This window comes from Amaranthus tricolor, chromosome 16, assembly GCF_026212465.1.
Source record: "Amaranthus tricolor cultivar Red isolate AtriRed21 chromosome 16, ASM2621246v1, whole genome shotgun sequence".
Classification (NCBI taxonomy): domain Eukaryota; kingdom Viridiplantae; phylum Streptophyta; class Magnoliopsida; order Caryophyllales; family Amaranthaceae; genus Amaranthus; species Amaranthus tricolor.
Window position 1 is genome coordinate 7611719 of NC_080062.1, and position 14980 is coordinate 7626698.

General features: G+C 32.5%; 1 protein-coding gene and 1 pseudogene across 4 annotated transcripts; one reads left to right on the top strand and one right to left on the bottom strand.

Annotated features, from left to right (window-relative positions):
• The first annotated feature begins 559 nt into the window (after window positions 1–559).
• Window positions 560–8302, top strand: LOC130802800 (uncharacterized). 4 transcript variants are annotated; one of them, XM_057666882.1, is made up of 9 exons: window positions 560–712; window positions 786–850; window positions 927–990; window positions 1168–1269; window positions 1351–1415; window positions 3372–3449; window positions 3639–3718; window positions 3875–6189; window positions 7608–7627. In XM_057666882.1, exons 2-7 carry the CDS (start codon window positions 848–850, stop codon window positions 3681–3683), a joined length of 357 nt encoding a protein of 118 aa, XP_057522865.1. In that variant the 5' UTR covers window positions 560–712; window positions 786–847; the 3' UTR covers window positions 3684–3718; window positions 3875–6189; window positions 7608–7627. The 4 variants fall into 4 exon arrangements, with proteins under 4 accessions (XP_057522865.1, XP_057522868.1, XP_057522867.1 ...); XM_057666885.1 differs by lacking the exon at window positions 7608–7627 and having other exon boundaries at window positions 3875–5884; window positions 6061–6153; XM_057666884.1 differs by having other exon boundaries at window positions 566–850.
• LOC130802487 (probable magnesium transporter NIPA2) lies at window positions 8178–13665 on the bottom strand (annotated as a pseudogene).
• Between the last annotated feature and the right edge of the window lie 1315 nt (window positions 13666–14980).

Genomic DNA, 14980 nt, shown 5'->3' on the forward strand with positions numbered 1-14980 from the left:
TATATATTATCAAATTGTTATAATTATATTAATTATGAAATTTAAATGTGAAAAATTTAACTTTATAATGATAATATATAATTATATCATCATTATATAATCATAATACGTCCATATCTTAACACTAACAAGTTCGTACATTGCACGAGTTTCTATACCAGTGGAAAATGTTGAAAAAAATCTTGAATAAGTACTTTTAATTTTGTAATGCATTAAGTTGTAAGTTGAAATATTTTGTAAATAGTAACCAACACCACTAAGGCCTTGTTTTGTTCAACTGATTTTTTCTAATTAAAACTGATTTTTACTGATTAAAACTGATTTTTATTAGTTGTAACTGATTTTTACTAATTATAACTGATTTTTAGTTATAAATTATAATTGAATTGTATTGATCAAAACTAATTTTACTTATTATAACTGATTTTTACTGATTATTTATTTTTTAGTGAACTAAATTAGACCAAAACAATATTTAAAATGTTGTTTTACTGAACAATTACATTTATATTTTTAGCCTCATTAAATTAATAACAACGGCAAACTCTTATATCGAATACTATAGGCCGCTAGTCGGTAAATGAGGGGATTGAATGAAACGGTTTGGTGTGTGGGCGTTGTGAACCATCAAGTTTGAAAGTTAAATGCAATCCTTAGCGATGGCCGATGAGACAAATTATTCTTTCTCGAGTTTGAAAATGGATCTTCGCAGGTACTCTTTCTCCCTAGCCATTTCTTCTTCTTCTTCTTCTTTTTGTTTTTTTCTCTCATTTCCAATTTCATAGTATGTGCTCGTGCCAATTCCGCCGATGAACGCAAGTTGCTTCAAGATTGCTTTCAAGCTATAATGGTACACTCTTTGAATTATCCCTCTATTTTGTTCGATGCCTTTTCCTTTTTTTTAAAATATATTTCTAATTCTGCAGACCGGTTTTAACCAAATTGTTGCTCATCACTCAGATGTTGCATCTTTTAATGATCAAGAACTAGGTAAACAATAAGTTTTACTTTCATTATTTTTTTAAAAAAATTAGTACCTTTTAAGTTATGGTCAAATTATCTGAGGTAAGGGCTTCAAATTATATTTCTTAAATTTATGACTATAGAACTAGTGTTCAATATATTTCGAGCGTTGTTATATGACAAACAACAAGATCATGCTTGTAGATGCATACATGGATCGTTTGAGAGATGAGATGAGGAAGACGGAGGCTGAAATTGCTTCCCTATCTGATGAAATTGATAGTCTTAGAAGATTGTATGTTGAAGGTGTAAATTTATAGCCTTTTTCTTTCCCTGATATTCTTTAAATATACGATGCATGCTAAATAAGCTGCTTTGGAAATCCAGGTTCTTGTCATTTGGAAGCTAATCTTGAGTCATTGCGAAATGTTGTGGAGAAGGCTGAATTGGAGGTCAGTTGTCTGGTTTGAGCTCTATTTTTGTCCTAAACTCAGGGAAGCGAGTTGATTAATTTGTCTAATTTATAATCATGGGATACGAAACAAGCAAATATGGTTGATATTAAATCTATTCTAATGTTGCTAACAATAACGTTTAATGATGACGGAGTTTAATAAGATTTTACCTCGGTTGAAGATGTTTTATAAAGAACATGAGCAAAACAGTAGAAAAGTATTCATAATGCAAAAGTTTTGAGGTGAAATTTGATACATATTTACTCTTTTAGTCATAACTTTTGATAGAAAGATCGTATTAACGCAATGTGTGCCGCATTAAAACTAGACTTCAAGAGCTTTAAATTGAATAAATAAATAAATAAATAAGGAAGACAATTGAATAAATAAATAAATAAAGAACAAGATAAGAGAAACTCAATAATTAAAGGACAATTCGGGACTCAAATATGTAAACTTAATTATTGTCTTTAACAATAATTAATGACAATAATTAAAGGACTCAAATATGATGAAATAAATTCAAAACCCTTTTCTCATACCTGGGTTCAGTTCATCATTGTTGTTATGAGTTGTAGCCATGGCTTCCTTTCCAATTTTCTTGGCTTCTTCTTCTAGATCCTCCTGAGATTTGATACTTATGTAAGCTTTTTTCGTTTTGTTTTGTTATCATCTCTCCATTGTTCTCCCCTTGAAGTTGGTTTTACGGCTTCTTTTTGTCCCTTTTTTTGACATCTGGCCACCAATCTAGTTATCCTACAACCTTGAAACAATTTTCTTTTGTGTGCCGAGATCCTCCACTGTGAGAACATTTTAGGTGTGCCTTTTTATTGTCGCCTCGGCGGGATGATGATATGTTTGGTTGTTATTAATACGTTGTCCATGGAAGGTAAGTCTTCTTGGAGTGTTTGTTTCTCAAAACCCATTATTTTCCATCGTGCCACCTACAGTCTGAATGTGGTGTATGTCTTTTCAACAGTTGGTAAGGCATCTTGAATAATGAGATCCCTCCTATCTTTATCAAATTTTTCATTTAGACCTGCTAAGAATTGATATACTGAATTCTTTTGTACCTGTGATATCATTTGAACAGCTGGTAGGATTTGGTACTCTCCGATCTATCTCTTTGCAAAGCATCATTAATTTTTTGTATAAGATTTCGATTGTCTTTTTCTTGTTTAATTGAATTGGCTCTAGTCATGAGTTCGAAAATTTGTTGGCCATCATGACCACTACCATACAAGGATTCAATGCCTTTTTGTAAATCTTTGGTTGTGAGATAATTTAAAAATTGGTAAACTGTATCTGGTTCCATATTTTCAAGAATATGACAATGGAATCGTTTTGGGTCCATCTTTCGCCTTCCAAGTTAGTTTTGGCTGGAGGAGAAACGATGATATGATTGAGTCTCCCTCTGCCACTAATTTCTAGATGTATGTTAAGACCATTTTGTATAATTGTTGTAGGTTAGATTTTTAGACATGTTAACGGTATGATTGGAACTAGGTTATGTGGTTGGTTTATTTGTGTTTAACTTTTGCAAAATTTTCAAAAATTGGTCTATGGTAATCAACGTTTCAGATTGATTGGTTTCAAATTGATTTGTTCTGTTGGTGTCGGTTTGTTCTTCCATTTCTAGTAACGATTATAAGGTAGATATCAATGCCAGAATTTCAGATACTATAAATACCTTTTGGATTTAATACCATGAAATCAAGGTTAATCCAAAATTAAAGTTTACAGGAAAATTGTTTTTCTGATTTTTACTTGATTCAAGTACAAGAGGTTATATTTATACAAGTAAGGATCCTGAGTTATAGGATCAATCTAACTAATCTTAACAACTTCCCTATTAATATTCTTGATCTATTCTATAATTTTCCAACAAGTATCATACCCTTTTAGCTTTCTTTCATGTATATACTTATTGAGGTGGAACTTTGTCGGACACAGGGACTAGGACAAGCAGAAACAGGCGATGTTTTTAACTCTAGGCAAGAAGTGAAGCCATCTCATGATGACTACTTTGAGGTTACTTTTCTCACTACATCTTTTCTATGCTGTTAACTGTTTTTGTTTAGAACAATCGAGTTATTTTTGCAGTAACTTGCACTGGAAGTGTAATCTTGACATTTGATACGTTTGTTCTCCACTGAAATTTGTCATTTGTGACCATCAATATGTATTGTTCTGTGTTTTTGATACTCTCTTGTCATCCAGGTCTTTAAGCTGAATACCAAATTGAGAAGAACAATAGGACATTAAAGTCTTTTCAAAATCTAGACCTCAACTTGAATGAGGTAATGGGTAATTATTCGATTTTACTTATCCTTAGATTTAGATTTCTAAACATAAAGCAATCATTCTCTGGTATAAGGTTATATGTAAATTGCTTTGATTGATACATTTTTGTACTTGTATTTCCTTTTGATTAATTCTTTCTTTGTATTTTGTAGGATTGAGGCTTTAGAAAACATTGAAGAAGCATTAACTGGTTTGAAGGTGATTGACTTTGAAGGAAATATAATTAGGGTGTCATTGAGAACATATATTCCAGTTGTTGAAGGTGTCATGTGCCAACTGAGTGTTGAAGATGATAATATCAAGCTGTCTGAAGTTAACCATGAGTTGTTAATGGAGCTCATAGATGGAACCATGGAGCTTAAGAATGTTGAGGTACAACTGGACAAAACTTTTTTATAATTACAATCCCAAGTGATCTGATATTGCTGGAGTGAAAAGATAACTATCCCTGATTAAGGCTTTGTTGATTATCAGAAACATACTTTTTATATCTTTTTGGGCTAGGTGCTAAACTTGTATAAATATTGTCTTTGTAGAAACCATACTCTAGCTATCCATTATTCAGGCACGTACTTCTCTATGATGGTTGTTATGCATTAATTAGAAGAAAAATCTTTTTGTGAAATAATTTACTACAATGTCGGGAGATCTTTGTCTTAGTTTCAAAAGTGCGCCTCGAGCTCAGGCTCAAAATGCCTCGACAGGTGAGGTAAAGGCCACTACAAGAGGCATGCACCTTGGTGCGCCAAGATGCAATGTGTGCTAAACTAGTGTTTATGCAATGATAATGAATGTCAAAGCTTTTTAGCGAAAAAGTGTGCTCACTTACAAAGAGCTCTAGCCTTCGGTCTGCGCTTTACGCCTAGGCTCTAAGGACCTTTTGCACCTCGGTGCCCCTCACGCTTTCTAAAACTAAGATCCTTGTGTCTATAAGGCATGTGCCAGTCTTGGTTGTTAGCATCGAGTGCACTATGATACGAACATGATTACACCTCTTCCCGGCTTACCTGCATACTTAGAATTTAGAAGCTCTTATTTGGATAGCTAGGAAAGATGAATCAGCATCCAAGATAATTTGCCAACTCAAAGTTCAAATGTATCTAGATTTCCTGATTAGTGTTATTATTAATAACTCATGGAAAGAAACGTGAAAAATAGAAATTTGTCAGCACATTCTGAGGTTGGTACTTATATTAAAAGAGACTGGGAAGGGGGGCAGTGAACTTTTTCCTGGCTTTAAAATACCTTTCCAGCCTATGTTCTGGGTTTGAGGGGCAGCTGGAGCATATGATGTGCTGGTATGACATAGTGACATGTTCCTGGGCGTTTGCTGATATTGGCCCACAATATCTTCGGATATAAAGTTTTTTAAGTCAGAATTTGAGATAAAATGTGATGTTATTATATGGAGAATCAGACACTAGGAAAATGGTGCCTCAAAGCCGATCACCAATACACAACTTTTTATCACTATAGCTCATCAGCATCCTTTGAAAGATGTGCCACATTGTTCTATCTCTAAAACATAACTGAAAGGATTTAAGTTCAAACAAAGGAGTAATCTTGACACTCTTCCACACAGATTTTTTGTTTTTAGTTTGTTTCTTTAGCTACCTATGGGGTCCTGTATACAAGTTCTCTGTGGTTGGTATGTCGATTCAATTGTGGGCCCTTTTTTTGACTGGAACGGTGGAACCTAATACAATTATGAGTAGAAAATGGGATGCTTTATTATAGATGTTAGATTATATGTGTTTTTTAATGAATCTCTAAGGAAATATTATGTCATTAACCTGTGTATTTGAAATTTGTGTATGCAGTACAAGGATGGTATTTATATATGTGATGATTTAAGTCTAAATAGAAATTATATAGATAGAAAATGATTTTAGTTGCTTTAAGTAATGTAAGCATCCATATTATTTTCTTCTTTCTTTCTTCACGTCACAGCTTCACGCCTTTGTCTGTAACTCATTCATGCTAATATTGGTATGGTTTTACATTAATCTATAAGTATTATATTTTTGTTCCCCTCTGTAGTCTACATGTTGAATTGACTGAAATTGACGCACTGGATTTTTTATTTTAATCTAACAATGTCTGCAGATTTTTCCTAATGACGTATTCATGACAAAAATTGTTGAAGCTGCAAAGATCTTCAGGTTTATGGTCCATTGTCCTTTTCTAGTTCTATGATTTTATACTCTGCCTTGTAGCATTTTATACTGCCTTGTTTCATTATTTCAAGAACTCATAGCTCTATCATTTTATACTCTGCCTTGTAGATAGGAGCACCGTTTTTTCTTTGTTTGACCCTTTTCGTTTGTCTTTGTGCCAGCAAGCTATTTTCAGTGTTGTTGCTACCTCAGACAAGAACCTTCTTGGGATGGTTTTTGCAGAAAGTCCAAGATAGAATTGTCATGTGCACAGTAAGACATATTATGGTGAAAATTGCTAATAAATCAAGGTGAGGTTCTCTTAAATGGTTTTAATTGCGTATTTGGTTGCATTACGTCATAATATTCATTGTGGTGTATCGATTTAAATTAGTGATTGCTTTTTGGTTCAATCTTTATGCCGAAACAAACTACACGTTATACTTCAAACTTGCTTTACTTTTTGGTCACTTGAAGTTTTGTAAACTTGTTTTTGCTTTGATCATTATGGATGCCAAGGGAGTCTCTGATCACACATTGCATGGTTTAAATCATATTCTTAATTTGGATTACTAATTTTTGCTTATGTTGGGAAGCTGTTTTAGTTTTTAAACTATGAGATCTATCCGGTAATAAGTTTTTGGTTGTGTTGTAATTTCTTTCTAGAAGAACAATCAACTAATAGGTGGACGATAAGAGAATTACAACTGATCAAAAGATTAAAATAGGGAACATTTGAATAGATTGAGAACCGAGATAAGATAATTAATGTGATAAAGGATAAAGGAAAAGAGCATATAACGAAAGAATATAGATGTGGAACTAGTGTTTTTTCGTACATAATCCTTTACTAAACATTTTAGGAAAATTACCTAAATTAATTCAACTTTTTATTGATTTTTCAATAATAATCCAAACTTTTGATTAACCATGAATAATTTCAATTTTAGGGTCACTTACCTAAGAACATTGTTATTGATTGATTTTTATAGTAGGGTCACTTACCTAAGAACATTGTTATTGGTTGATTTTTACAGATTAATTACTATAAAAGAAAAATAAAATCAAAAACCAAAAAATAAAGTTACTTGATTTCTATTTTGAATTTTTTTTTTTCAATATCTTTATAATTTAATTTTGTATTTACTTTTATTTTTATTTTTATGCAAAATGACTTATTGTATAGTTAAGAGATTATCTTAGTGTATTCTTAGCAAGCACCCATCATAGTTAGGATTATTCATGTATAATCAAAAATAGAGATTATTGGAGGAAAATTAGTAAAACGTCAGATTATTTTGAGTAATTTTTTCAATATTTTATTATCCTAATGTCATTCAATGACTTCCTCCTTAGCGAGGCTTTAGAGGTATGTGCACATCGTTGCCCTAGTAAATGCAAAGAGGTTGTTGTTTCTTTTATAAAAGCCTTCGTTTTTGTTTTTGAAGAGTATACATTTGCCATCTATTTCTTTATTCCAAAAAAAATATGAGTTCTGTGTAGTCTAAACATATTGCTTAGAATAAAAAAATACACTGAATTACTGAATTCCCTTCTATGAATTTGCAGAAGGGAAAAACCTTTGCACCTTGTTCTGCAGTAAAATAAAACTAAGAAATTCGTAAATTTGTAACTTGACATTACACATTTGCAGATCATAAGTCTTTCCAAGCATAAATTTGTTGCATCAAATTGCAAAGGATGCTTCTTATTTATGAGTTCTTTGCAGGTATTCATTTGAGTATTTTGATAAGGAAGTTAATCATAGGTCACATTGGTGGGCTAGAGGCCATTATAAAGCCTTCTGATGATTGGCCATTATCCCTTTCTGCATTGAAGCTAGTCTCTTTCCGGAGTTGTGATGAAAATGCTAATGAAATTTCTTCATGTTTGCTTTCCAAAGTTGAGGCAAGTAGTTATTTCGTACCTTTATCATTTGTATAGACAGCAGCATCAACTAATTATTTATCAATGTTTGATGAATTTGAAAAGCTTTTGCCTTAATCTTTTAATAAATATGAGGTCCCTTGGTTATTATTGTTTCTATATTTGCATATGAAGTACTATATTTCATTTTAAAAATCTATATTGGGTATTATTTTTTGTAGGAGGCAAATTCTTTCGACCTTAATACACGGAAAAGCATAACAAATTTTGTAGGAGGCATTATTGAGATACTTCCTGAACGAATTCGTGAAGAACTCCATATCTAATACTTAACCTCAAATTTGTGTAGTTTCTTCCTTTTTCAACCTCCATACTCTGTATTGAAGGTGCAGCTTGTTTAAAATGTCCTTTTTCAACCTATATCGATGATGGTGACGCACAAAGATGATGAAGGTGATAACAATGACGCTGATATCGTCATGTTTATTGCTTGTATCCATATGTTTTCATTTCTATGGTATGTCTTGCTTGTGTCCATATGTTTGCTATCTGCTTTGATCTGAAACATATTATGAACATAACCTAATTATCAAAGCAAACAAGACAAAATTAATCTGTAAGAATTGCATTAGTTTTCTAATCTCATTTGACTTGGTATTTAAAAACTAACCACTAGAAGTTTTTTTCACTTATTTTCTGAATCTGAAATATATTCTAACATTCAGAATCTATAAATTTGTTTCCAAAACTCTTAACTAAAGTTGTTGTATCTCTATTACCTATAAATAATTGGATCCTTTAATTTGGCAATCAGTTATTTTTAAGAAAATCTGTCTGCAGTCTGCAAAGAATAAAACTTGTATTGGTCTAAAATTTCAAGCTTAAACTTTGTGCTCCAAGATGCAATGAAACCCGAAAAACTGTCCATTGAATGAAATAGAGCTAGTGCAGTAGTGCTTATTCTTCACGTTCACGATTTGGGCTAGCATGGTGGCTAAAACGCCTTGAATTTTCATGAGTGCAGCTGCCACTTGTCTGCCTGGCAAGTTCAGTTGCAGGAAGCGGCACTATTGGAGTACTTCCCATGTCCTTGGTTTTGTGAAGTAGAAATGTCTCTGACAAAATGGTTACAAATCCACACAATTCTGCAGCTATTTGTGAACCATTCTGTGTATCCGCGTCTTGAAAATTTTTAAGATAAAATGATCAATTTTAATATAGAATTTGAGGTTGATCATCAAAACATTAAGATATATACATCATATATGATACTTCTATTGGATTTATTATTATTATTATTATTATTATTATTATTATTATTATTATTATTATTATTATTTGTAGATACTGAAATGTAAAAGTATTTGTAATACCTAAGATTTAGTTTGAAAAAGGATTGATAGACTACTCATATCAACAAGGTGCATCTTCTTTTCATGGGAGCCCATTTGCTAAGAATTCCACAGTTAAGCGTGCTTGGTGGGGAGCAATCTTAGGATGGGTGGCCTCCTGGGAAGTATTCTCGGGTGCGCACGAATGAGGCCAAAGTGCGCTGAAAAGACTTGTGTTGGTTTGTGGGGCCAATGTACAGTCTCCATGAGTAGTCATCAGTGGTCCGAGGGGCCGGGTTGTTACAGTATTTGCCAATGACAATTTTGAAAGTGATATAAAAAAAACACATTGTTACCTTAAACATGATCATACTTGCAAAAATGGTAAGTGAAGTAAACATGACATAGTAGACAGATTTGCAGTGTTAAATGTGTTCAGCGCCTGCAGAAAATTGAGCGTCATCAAAACATACAGGACGACTTGCAAAAAAATGTAGACTTTCACCCTCACAAAAAGATTTCAGCGAGTAAAAACGTTCAACATTAATGTCTTAATCCCACTATATCGGGTCGGCTACATGAACCAAAACGAACAATGTGAGAGATCGTTACTAACAAAGAGTACTCTTATTCATCCCTTATCTTTAGTCCTAATCAACAACTAATAAAAAAAAGGTAAGTAAACAATAACATTAAAAAGAAATTTTATTTACTCAACAGGAGTTAGGTATCTTATGCTAGTAGATGTACAAACAATTAGAGGATAGTTTGTCAAAGTTAATCCAGAAAATCCTTACAAGTCATTACTCATATGAGGCCCATTGTAAGGCCTTCCTTTTTTAAAAATCTTCCTCCCCATGGAAAATGAAAATAAAGAAAAGGTTATTTTTGATCTTATATTCCCTTGTAGAAAGAGAAGCTATTGATCATGAAGCAAATGGAATTACTTCATTTTGATTAGTTGCGAAGATTATTACCCTTCAATCCGCAAATATCTCGGTGTTCATTCTTAATAAAAGATTAGATCGAATTTATGGGATGCCTGCTTCGATCCTCTCTCCCCTTTTCTCTTGCGTCGGTTATCTTCTCAAACATTCTCTTGAAAGATTCTAAAATGAAGAAATATGATGACTCTTCTAAGACACATCAAGCTTCCATTTTCAAGCAAATGCTCCTAATCTATTATATATGCTTTGTTGCAACTCGTTTCATAAATTTTGTACAGTTCCCTTAAGTGAGTGAATCTCATTCAGTGCATGTCCAATCAAGTGCTTATATTTAATTTTAAATAAGAAATACAACTTTAGCGTACTGTTGAAGTGCATGGAGGTCGTTTCATCATTTTCACAAGAATATAGTAATCAACTTATGATCATAGAGTGTTCATTAGCTTATTGCAATCAATTTATTTCAGTTGAGTAGACAGTATTTTTCAGTAACAGTGGCAAACATGAAAGAGTAAATTTGTTTAAGATACATCACAGATTATAATAAGCATATCAAACATAAAAACTTGACCAATGACATCATATAAAGTGCAATTCTTCAAGTAGTAAAAATGGTTTACATTATTATGGTCAAAAATGAAAAGCTGGACTTTGTGTAAATTCCATCCATGCTGTTACATTAGTGGAAATTCAAGTTGCGAAAAATGCTAAATTCAAGTTTTTCCTCAAACTCGCATCCCTTGCTTTAGCAGCATCAGTCTAAACTTCATACTTCTCACTCAAAGCCATTTCCTTCCAATTCAAGAATATTAAGAGCTGCTCCCTCTGTTCCAAATAATTTTAGTCTCATTTTCCTTTTTAGTTTGTCCATTGAATTTGGCCTATTTTTATTTTTGGCCATAACCGATATTCTTTCTTTAATTCTCATCCACATATTAACTTACCTTTTCATCTCATTCGTACATTTTTCTCACTTTCCCATAAAATATATTTTTACCACTTTTACTCACTTTCCTTTATTTTCACTTTATTTGCACTTGTGGCTATTTCTTTGTGACAAATGGAGTAGAGCCATGAGTACAAGTTCATCACCCTGTGAGACGTGTGACATTAAAGTATCTGAAGTCCTCTGAATCTAAATGGAAAAAGAGACCTCACATTGCTACTCAAGTAAAATTAAGGGTTGTAAAATACTTCCTACACAACCATCAATTTCTTATATATGATCTTCAAAAAAGTTGTCTTAGCTAGTTCTCGATGGCATATAACTACCACTTCCATCTCCATAGTTTTTGATAAATTTAAATTGTTGACAAGATATGAACATCAAATGGTTTAACATCAAAAAAGACTAATCCCACCAAATGTAGCAGGTTGCATGTATATGTAATGCTTGAAAGCTGAAACCCCAATCCCTAATGCCCCTAATTGGAACAAAGGTCTTCCCCTGACTCAATCCCAACCTGCTTGCGAGCCCACAATATCTCAATGCTACGAATCGAAATGTATAGCTACAAGGACACTAATTGAAGAAACCCAAAGCTGCAGTGCAAACTGAGATTGAATTATAAATAAGAATCAAGCTACAGTAGAGGGTTCCTTTCAAGTGGTATGCGCACTCCCAATAACCACAAGCAATAACGCCAAAGCCAACATCCATAATCCGAACATTATGGGGGTAGACTACTCACTACATGAACCAAAACAAATCATTATGGCAAAACATCACTAAAGACTATTCAACCTTATCTAATACTAATCACGTATAATAATCTACAACTAAGAAATTTCAAAAGTTAATAAGTATTTATGATCACCAATCAAATCGCATGATCCTATCTAATACTAGTATGCTAAGGTTCCTTTCCTGTACCAACTCCTTGCCCTCCTCTTCAAGATAATCCTCTAACAAATGCTCATGCAATGCTCACTACACTCCGAAATAGTCAATTCACTACACTAGTATAAAAAGAACATGAGATCCGAGATGCTAAAGAGACTTTTGTCATATTTGACAAATTGCAAAAATGTAAGTCAGCCCAAAGCTAATGTATTTGATACGAATATATCATTGCCTAAATGCCAACAAGGCAACATGTATTGGATAGAAACAGGTATTTGGAATAACATGTTCTAATTAGAAAATAAGGAAGCAGCAACTGACATCATTATGACAGAATTTTATTATACTTAGAAATAGAACTTCTTAAATGATTCAATGATACCACAGAGAAACAACAATAATACAGCATCACGCAGTGGATGGTGATCACAGAGAAACAACACTTTATAAATTACCTTGTTCAAGTAGTTAATTTACATGAGACAGCAGAAAATTACAACTATATGTTGAAGAACCATGCTTCAAAGTATTTAAACTGGTTATTTCCTCCGAATGTCAGCTTTAAGGCAATACTCACAGCTTTGACACACATAACCTACACATGTTGAGCACTGATACCAGTGAGATTTCTATATTTCTATAATTGAAAATAACCCCGAACTTGAGTAAACAAATCGTAATAGAGCCCATGAGGGAGCAAATCCCTATACACACGATCATATGTGTTTGCCATTATACGGAGAAAAATAGAAAATAAGGACACCAACCAGCACCACAACAATAACAAAATACACGAGGAAACCTATATAAAAGAAAATTTCTTGTAAGCTAGTCTTGGGTGCTATGAGATAATAGAAAACAAAAGCTAAGAAATGCTAGGCACACAGAAGGAATGCTTAGCTCATTAAGAGATTTCTTGTAGAGAATAGAAAAACTTGTATATATTCCAATCTTGAAATAAAAATGCCAAATATTTCAAAGAACACGAATCCAATAACCTGTAGGTAGATGTCATACTTGCTTAACAGACTTGATATCCCGCTCGTGTGGAGCATGTAAAACAATAGTAGTAGACCCAACGACACAGAGAACACAACCAAGCATACCAAATATGTGCAACTTTTTCCTTCAAGATGAAATGAGCCAAGATTGAACTGCATTGCATTACAGAAATTAGGAGATTAACAAAAGATACTACTTGTACATGGAGTATATTTCTGGGCAAGGTGATATATTATGGTTGCATTGACATTGATCATATCTGAAAATGATTCTAATTGCTCTTAAAAGAGTGACAAGAATAGCAGGTGTAAAAGCATATGCTGCAAAATTAGCTATCTCTCCAACAATCACTACAAAAAAAAAGCATCACATTCACATGATATGAAAATTTTTCATGTTTTTATTTAGAAATGACTGAAACAAGTTCTTTATAATAGAGGGAACCATACTGATCTACTTTTCAATCAAAAAAGAAATCAAAACATACTAGTAATCATTCCAGGTATCACCAAGGTTCAAAAAGATATAAATGACCACCAAATCCAAAAACAAAAAAAAAGAAAAAAGAAAACCAGAATTGAAAACATTAACATCAATTATTCTATTTGAATTCCAAAATGAAGAGGAAGAAAAAGAAATAGAAAGAAAACCTGCTTTTGTACCAGTAGTCCCAGCTTTCATGAGATCTTTTTTCTTAACGATGAAACTTGACCCAATAAAAATGCTCAATGAAACAGCCAATACAAGGCCCTTGAAATCATCTATTGACATCATCATTGACTAAATTTTGCCCAAAAGTAAAAGAAATCCTAGCAATCCAATCCAATCTAAAACCCTTGAAAGCCAAGTTGTTTCAAATCCCTAAAAACCCCTCATTCAATCAAAAAAACCAATATAAATTTAGTTATAAAATTTTGAAATTAAGAGGGAAATAGAATACCCACTTGGTTCTTGTTTATTGTTTAATGTGAATTGTGGAGTAAGCAAATAAAATGGGAATCGATCATTTACTTGACAATAAATTGTTTGTCACTCTCCCACTCTCAGATCAATGTGAATTAATTTTGTGCTCTTCTTTCTTTCCTTTGGCTAAAGAAAGAGAAAGAAAGAGAAGACTTGACAGGGAGCAGAAACAACGGTATTTCCGTTACTTTTGTAAGAGAGATAAATGCTAAATGTGAAACACAAAAACAAAAATTGGTTAATATACCAGGAGACCAGGAGTACAAAGAGAGAAATGCTGAATGTGAAAAACAAAGAATGGAAAACATCTCCGGATCCCGCGTTTATCTTTCTCAAATCTAATTTTCCATTTCAGGGTAATACTATGACTTAGAGATTAGTTGTTCATTTAAATAAGGAAAATTTGTCCAAATATAATTACCTCAATTTTTTTATTAACGCTCAATAGTCTCAAGTACCCAAGAACATTGTTTGTGTAATGGTAACTGATTCATTAGGTAAATTTAAAAAAAAAAAAGAAAAATCTAAATATTTACAATTATTATTTATTAAAGGTGGAATGTTTTTTGTATTCATCATCTTCATCATCTACCAACAAACTTTCATGATCACCTTTCATCATCTTCATCAGACCAATTCACCAAATTGACATTTCTTCTATGGCTTCCCACCTATTTCTTGCTCTCCCTTTTATTCCTACGACACACCATTGTTGACGCAAAACCATTGTCGTTGTGGAGGCAACATCTTTTTATTCCTCCATTAATAAACTTTTATAAAGCCATTTTACCACTGGTTTACCAATCGATCACCAAGCTAAAATAAGCCTTGTTTATTTCACATCTCAAAAATAGATCATATTTTTATGATAGAAAATTTTATTATCTATTGAATTTTTCAATTGGATTGGAGTGAAAAATTAATAAAGTGTTTAATGGAGAAGAAGAGATAGAATGAGAGAATGCTTTTCCATATGTTAATAGAGAAAAATGAAAATAATTGTTACAGATTTTCATGGAAATGAAGCTACTAATGAGAAGAATATGTAAAAAAAATGGAATTATTCATGGTTAATCAATAATTGATATTATTATAGGAAAATTAGACAAAAATGAAATTTTTGTAGACA

Bases quoted from the DNA above. Each gene is read 5' to 3' on its own strand.
- LOC130802800 (XM_057666881.1), top strand. The intron at 5,885-6,060 runs GTTTATGGTCCA...TCTTTGTGCCAG, and splicing joins GAAGCTGCAAAGATCTTCAG to CAAGCTATTTTCAGTGTTGT. The intron at 6,190-7,607 runs GTGAGGTTCTCT...AGTTCTTTGCAG, and splicing joins AAAATTGCTAATAAATCAAG to GTATTCATTTGAGTATTTTG.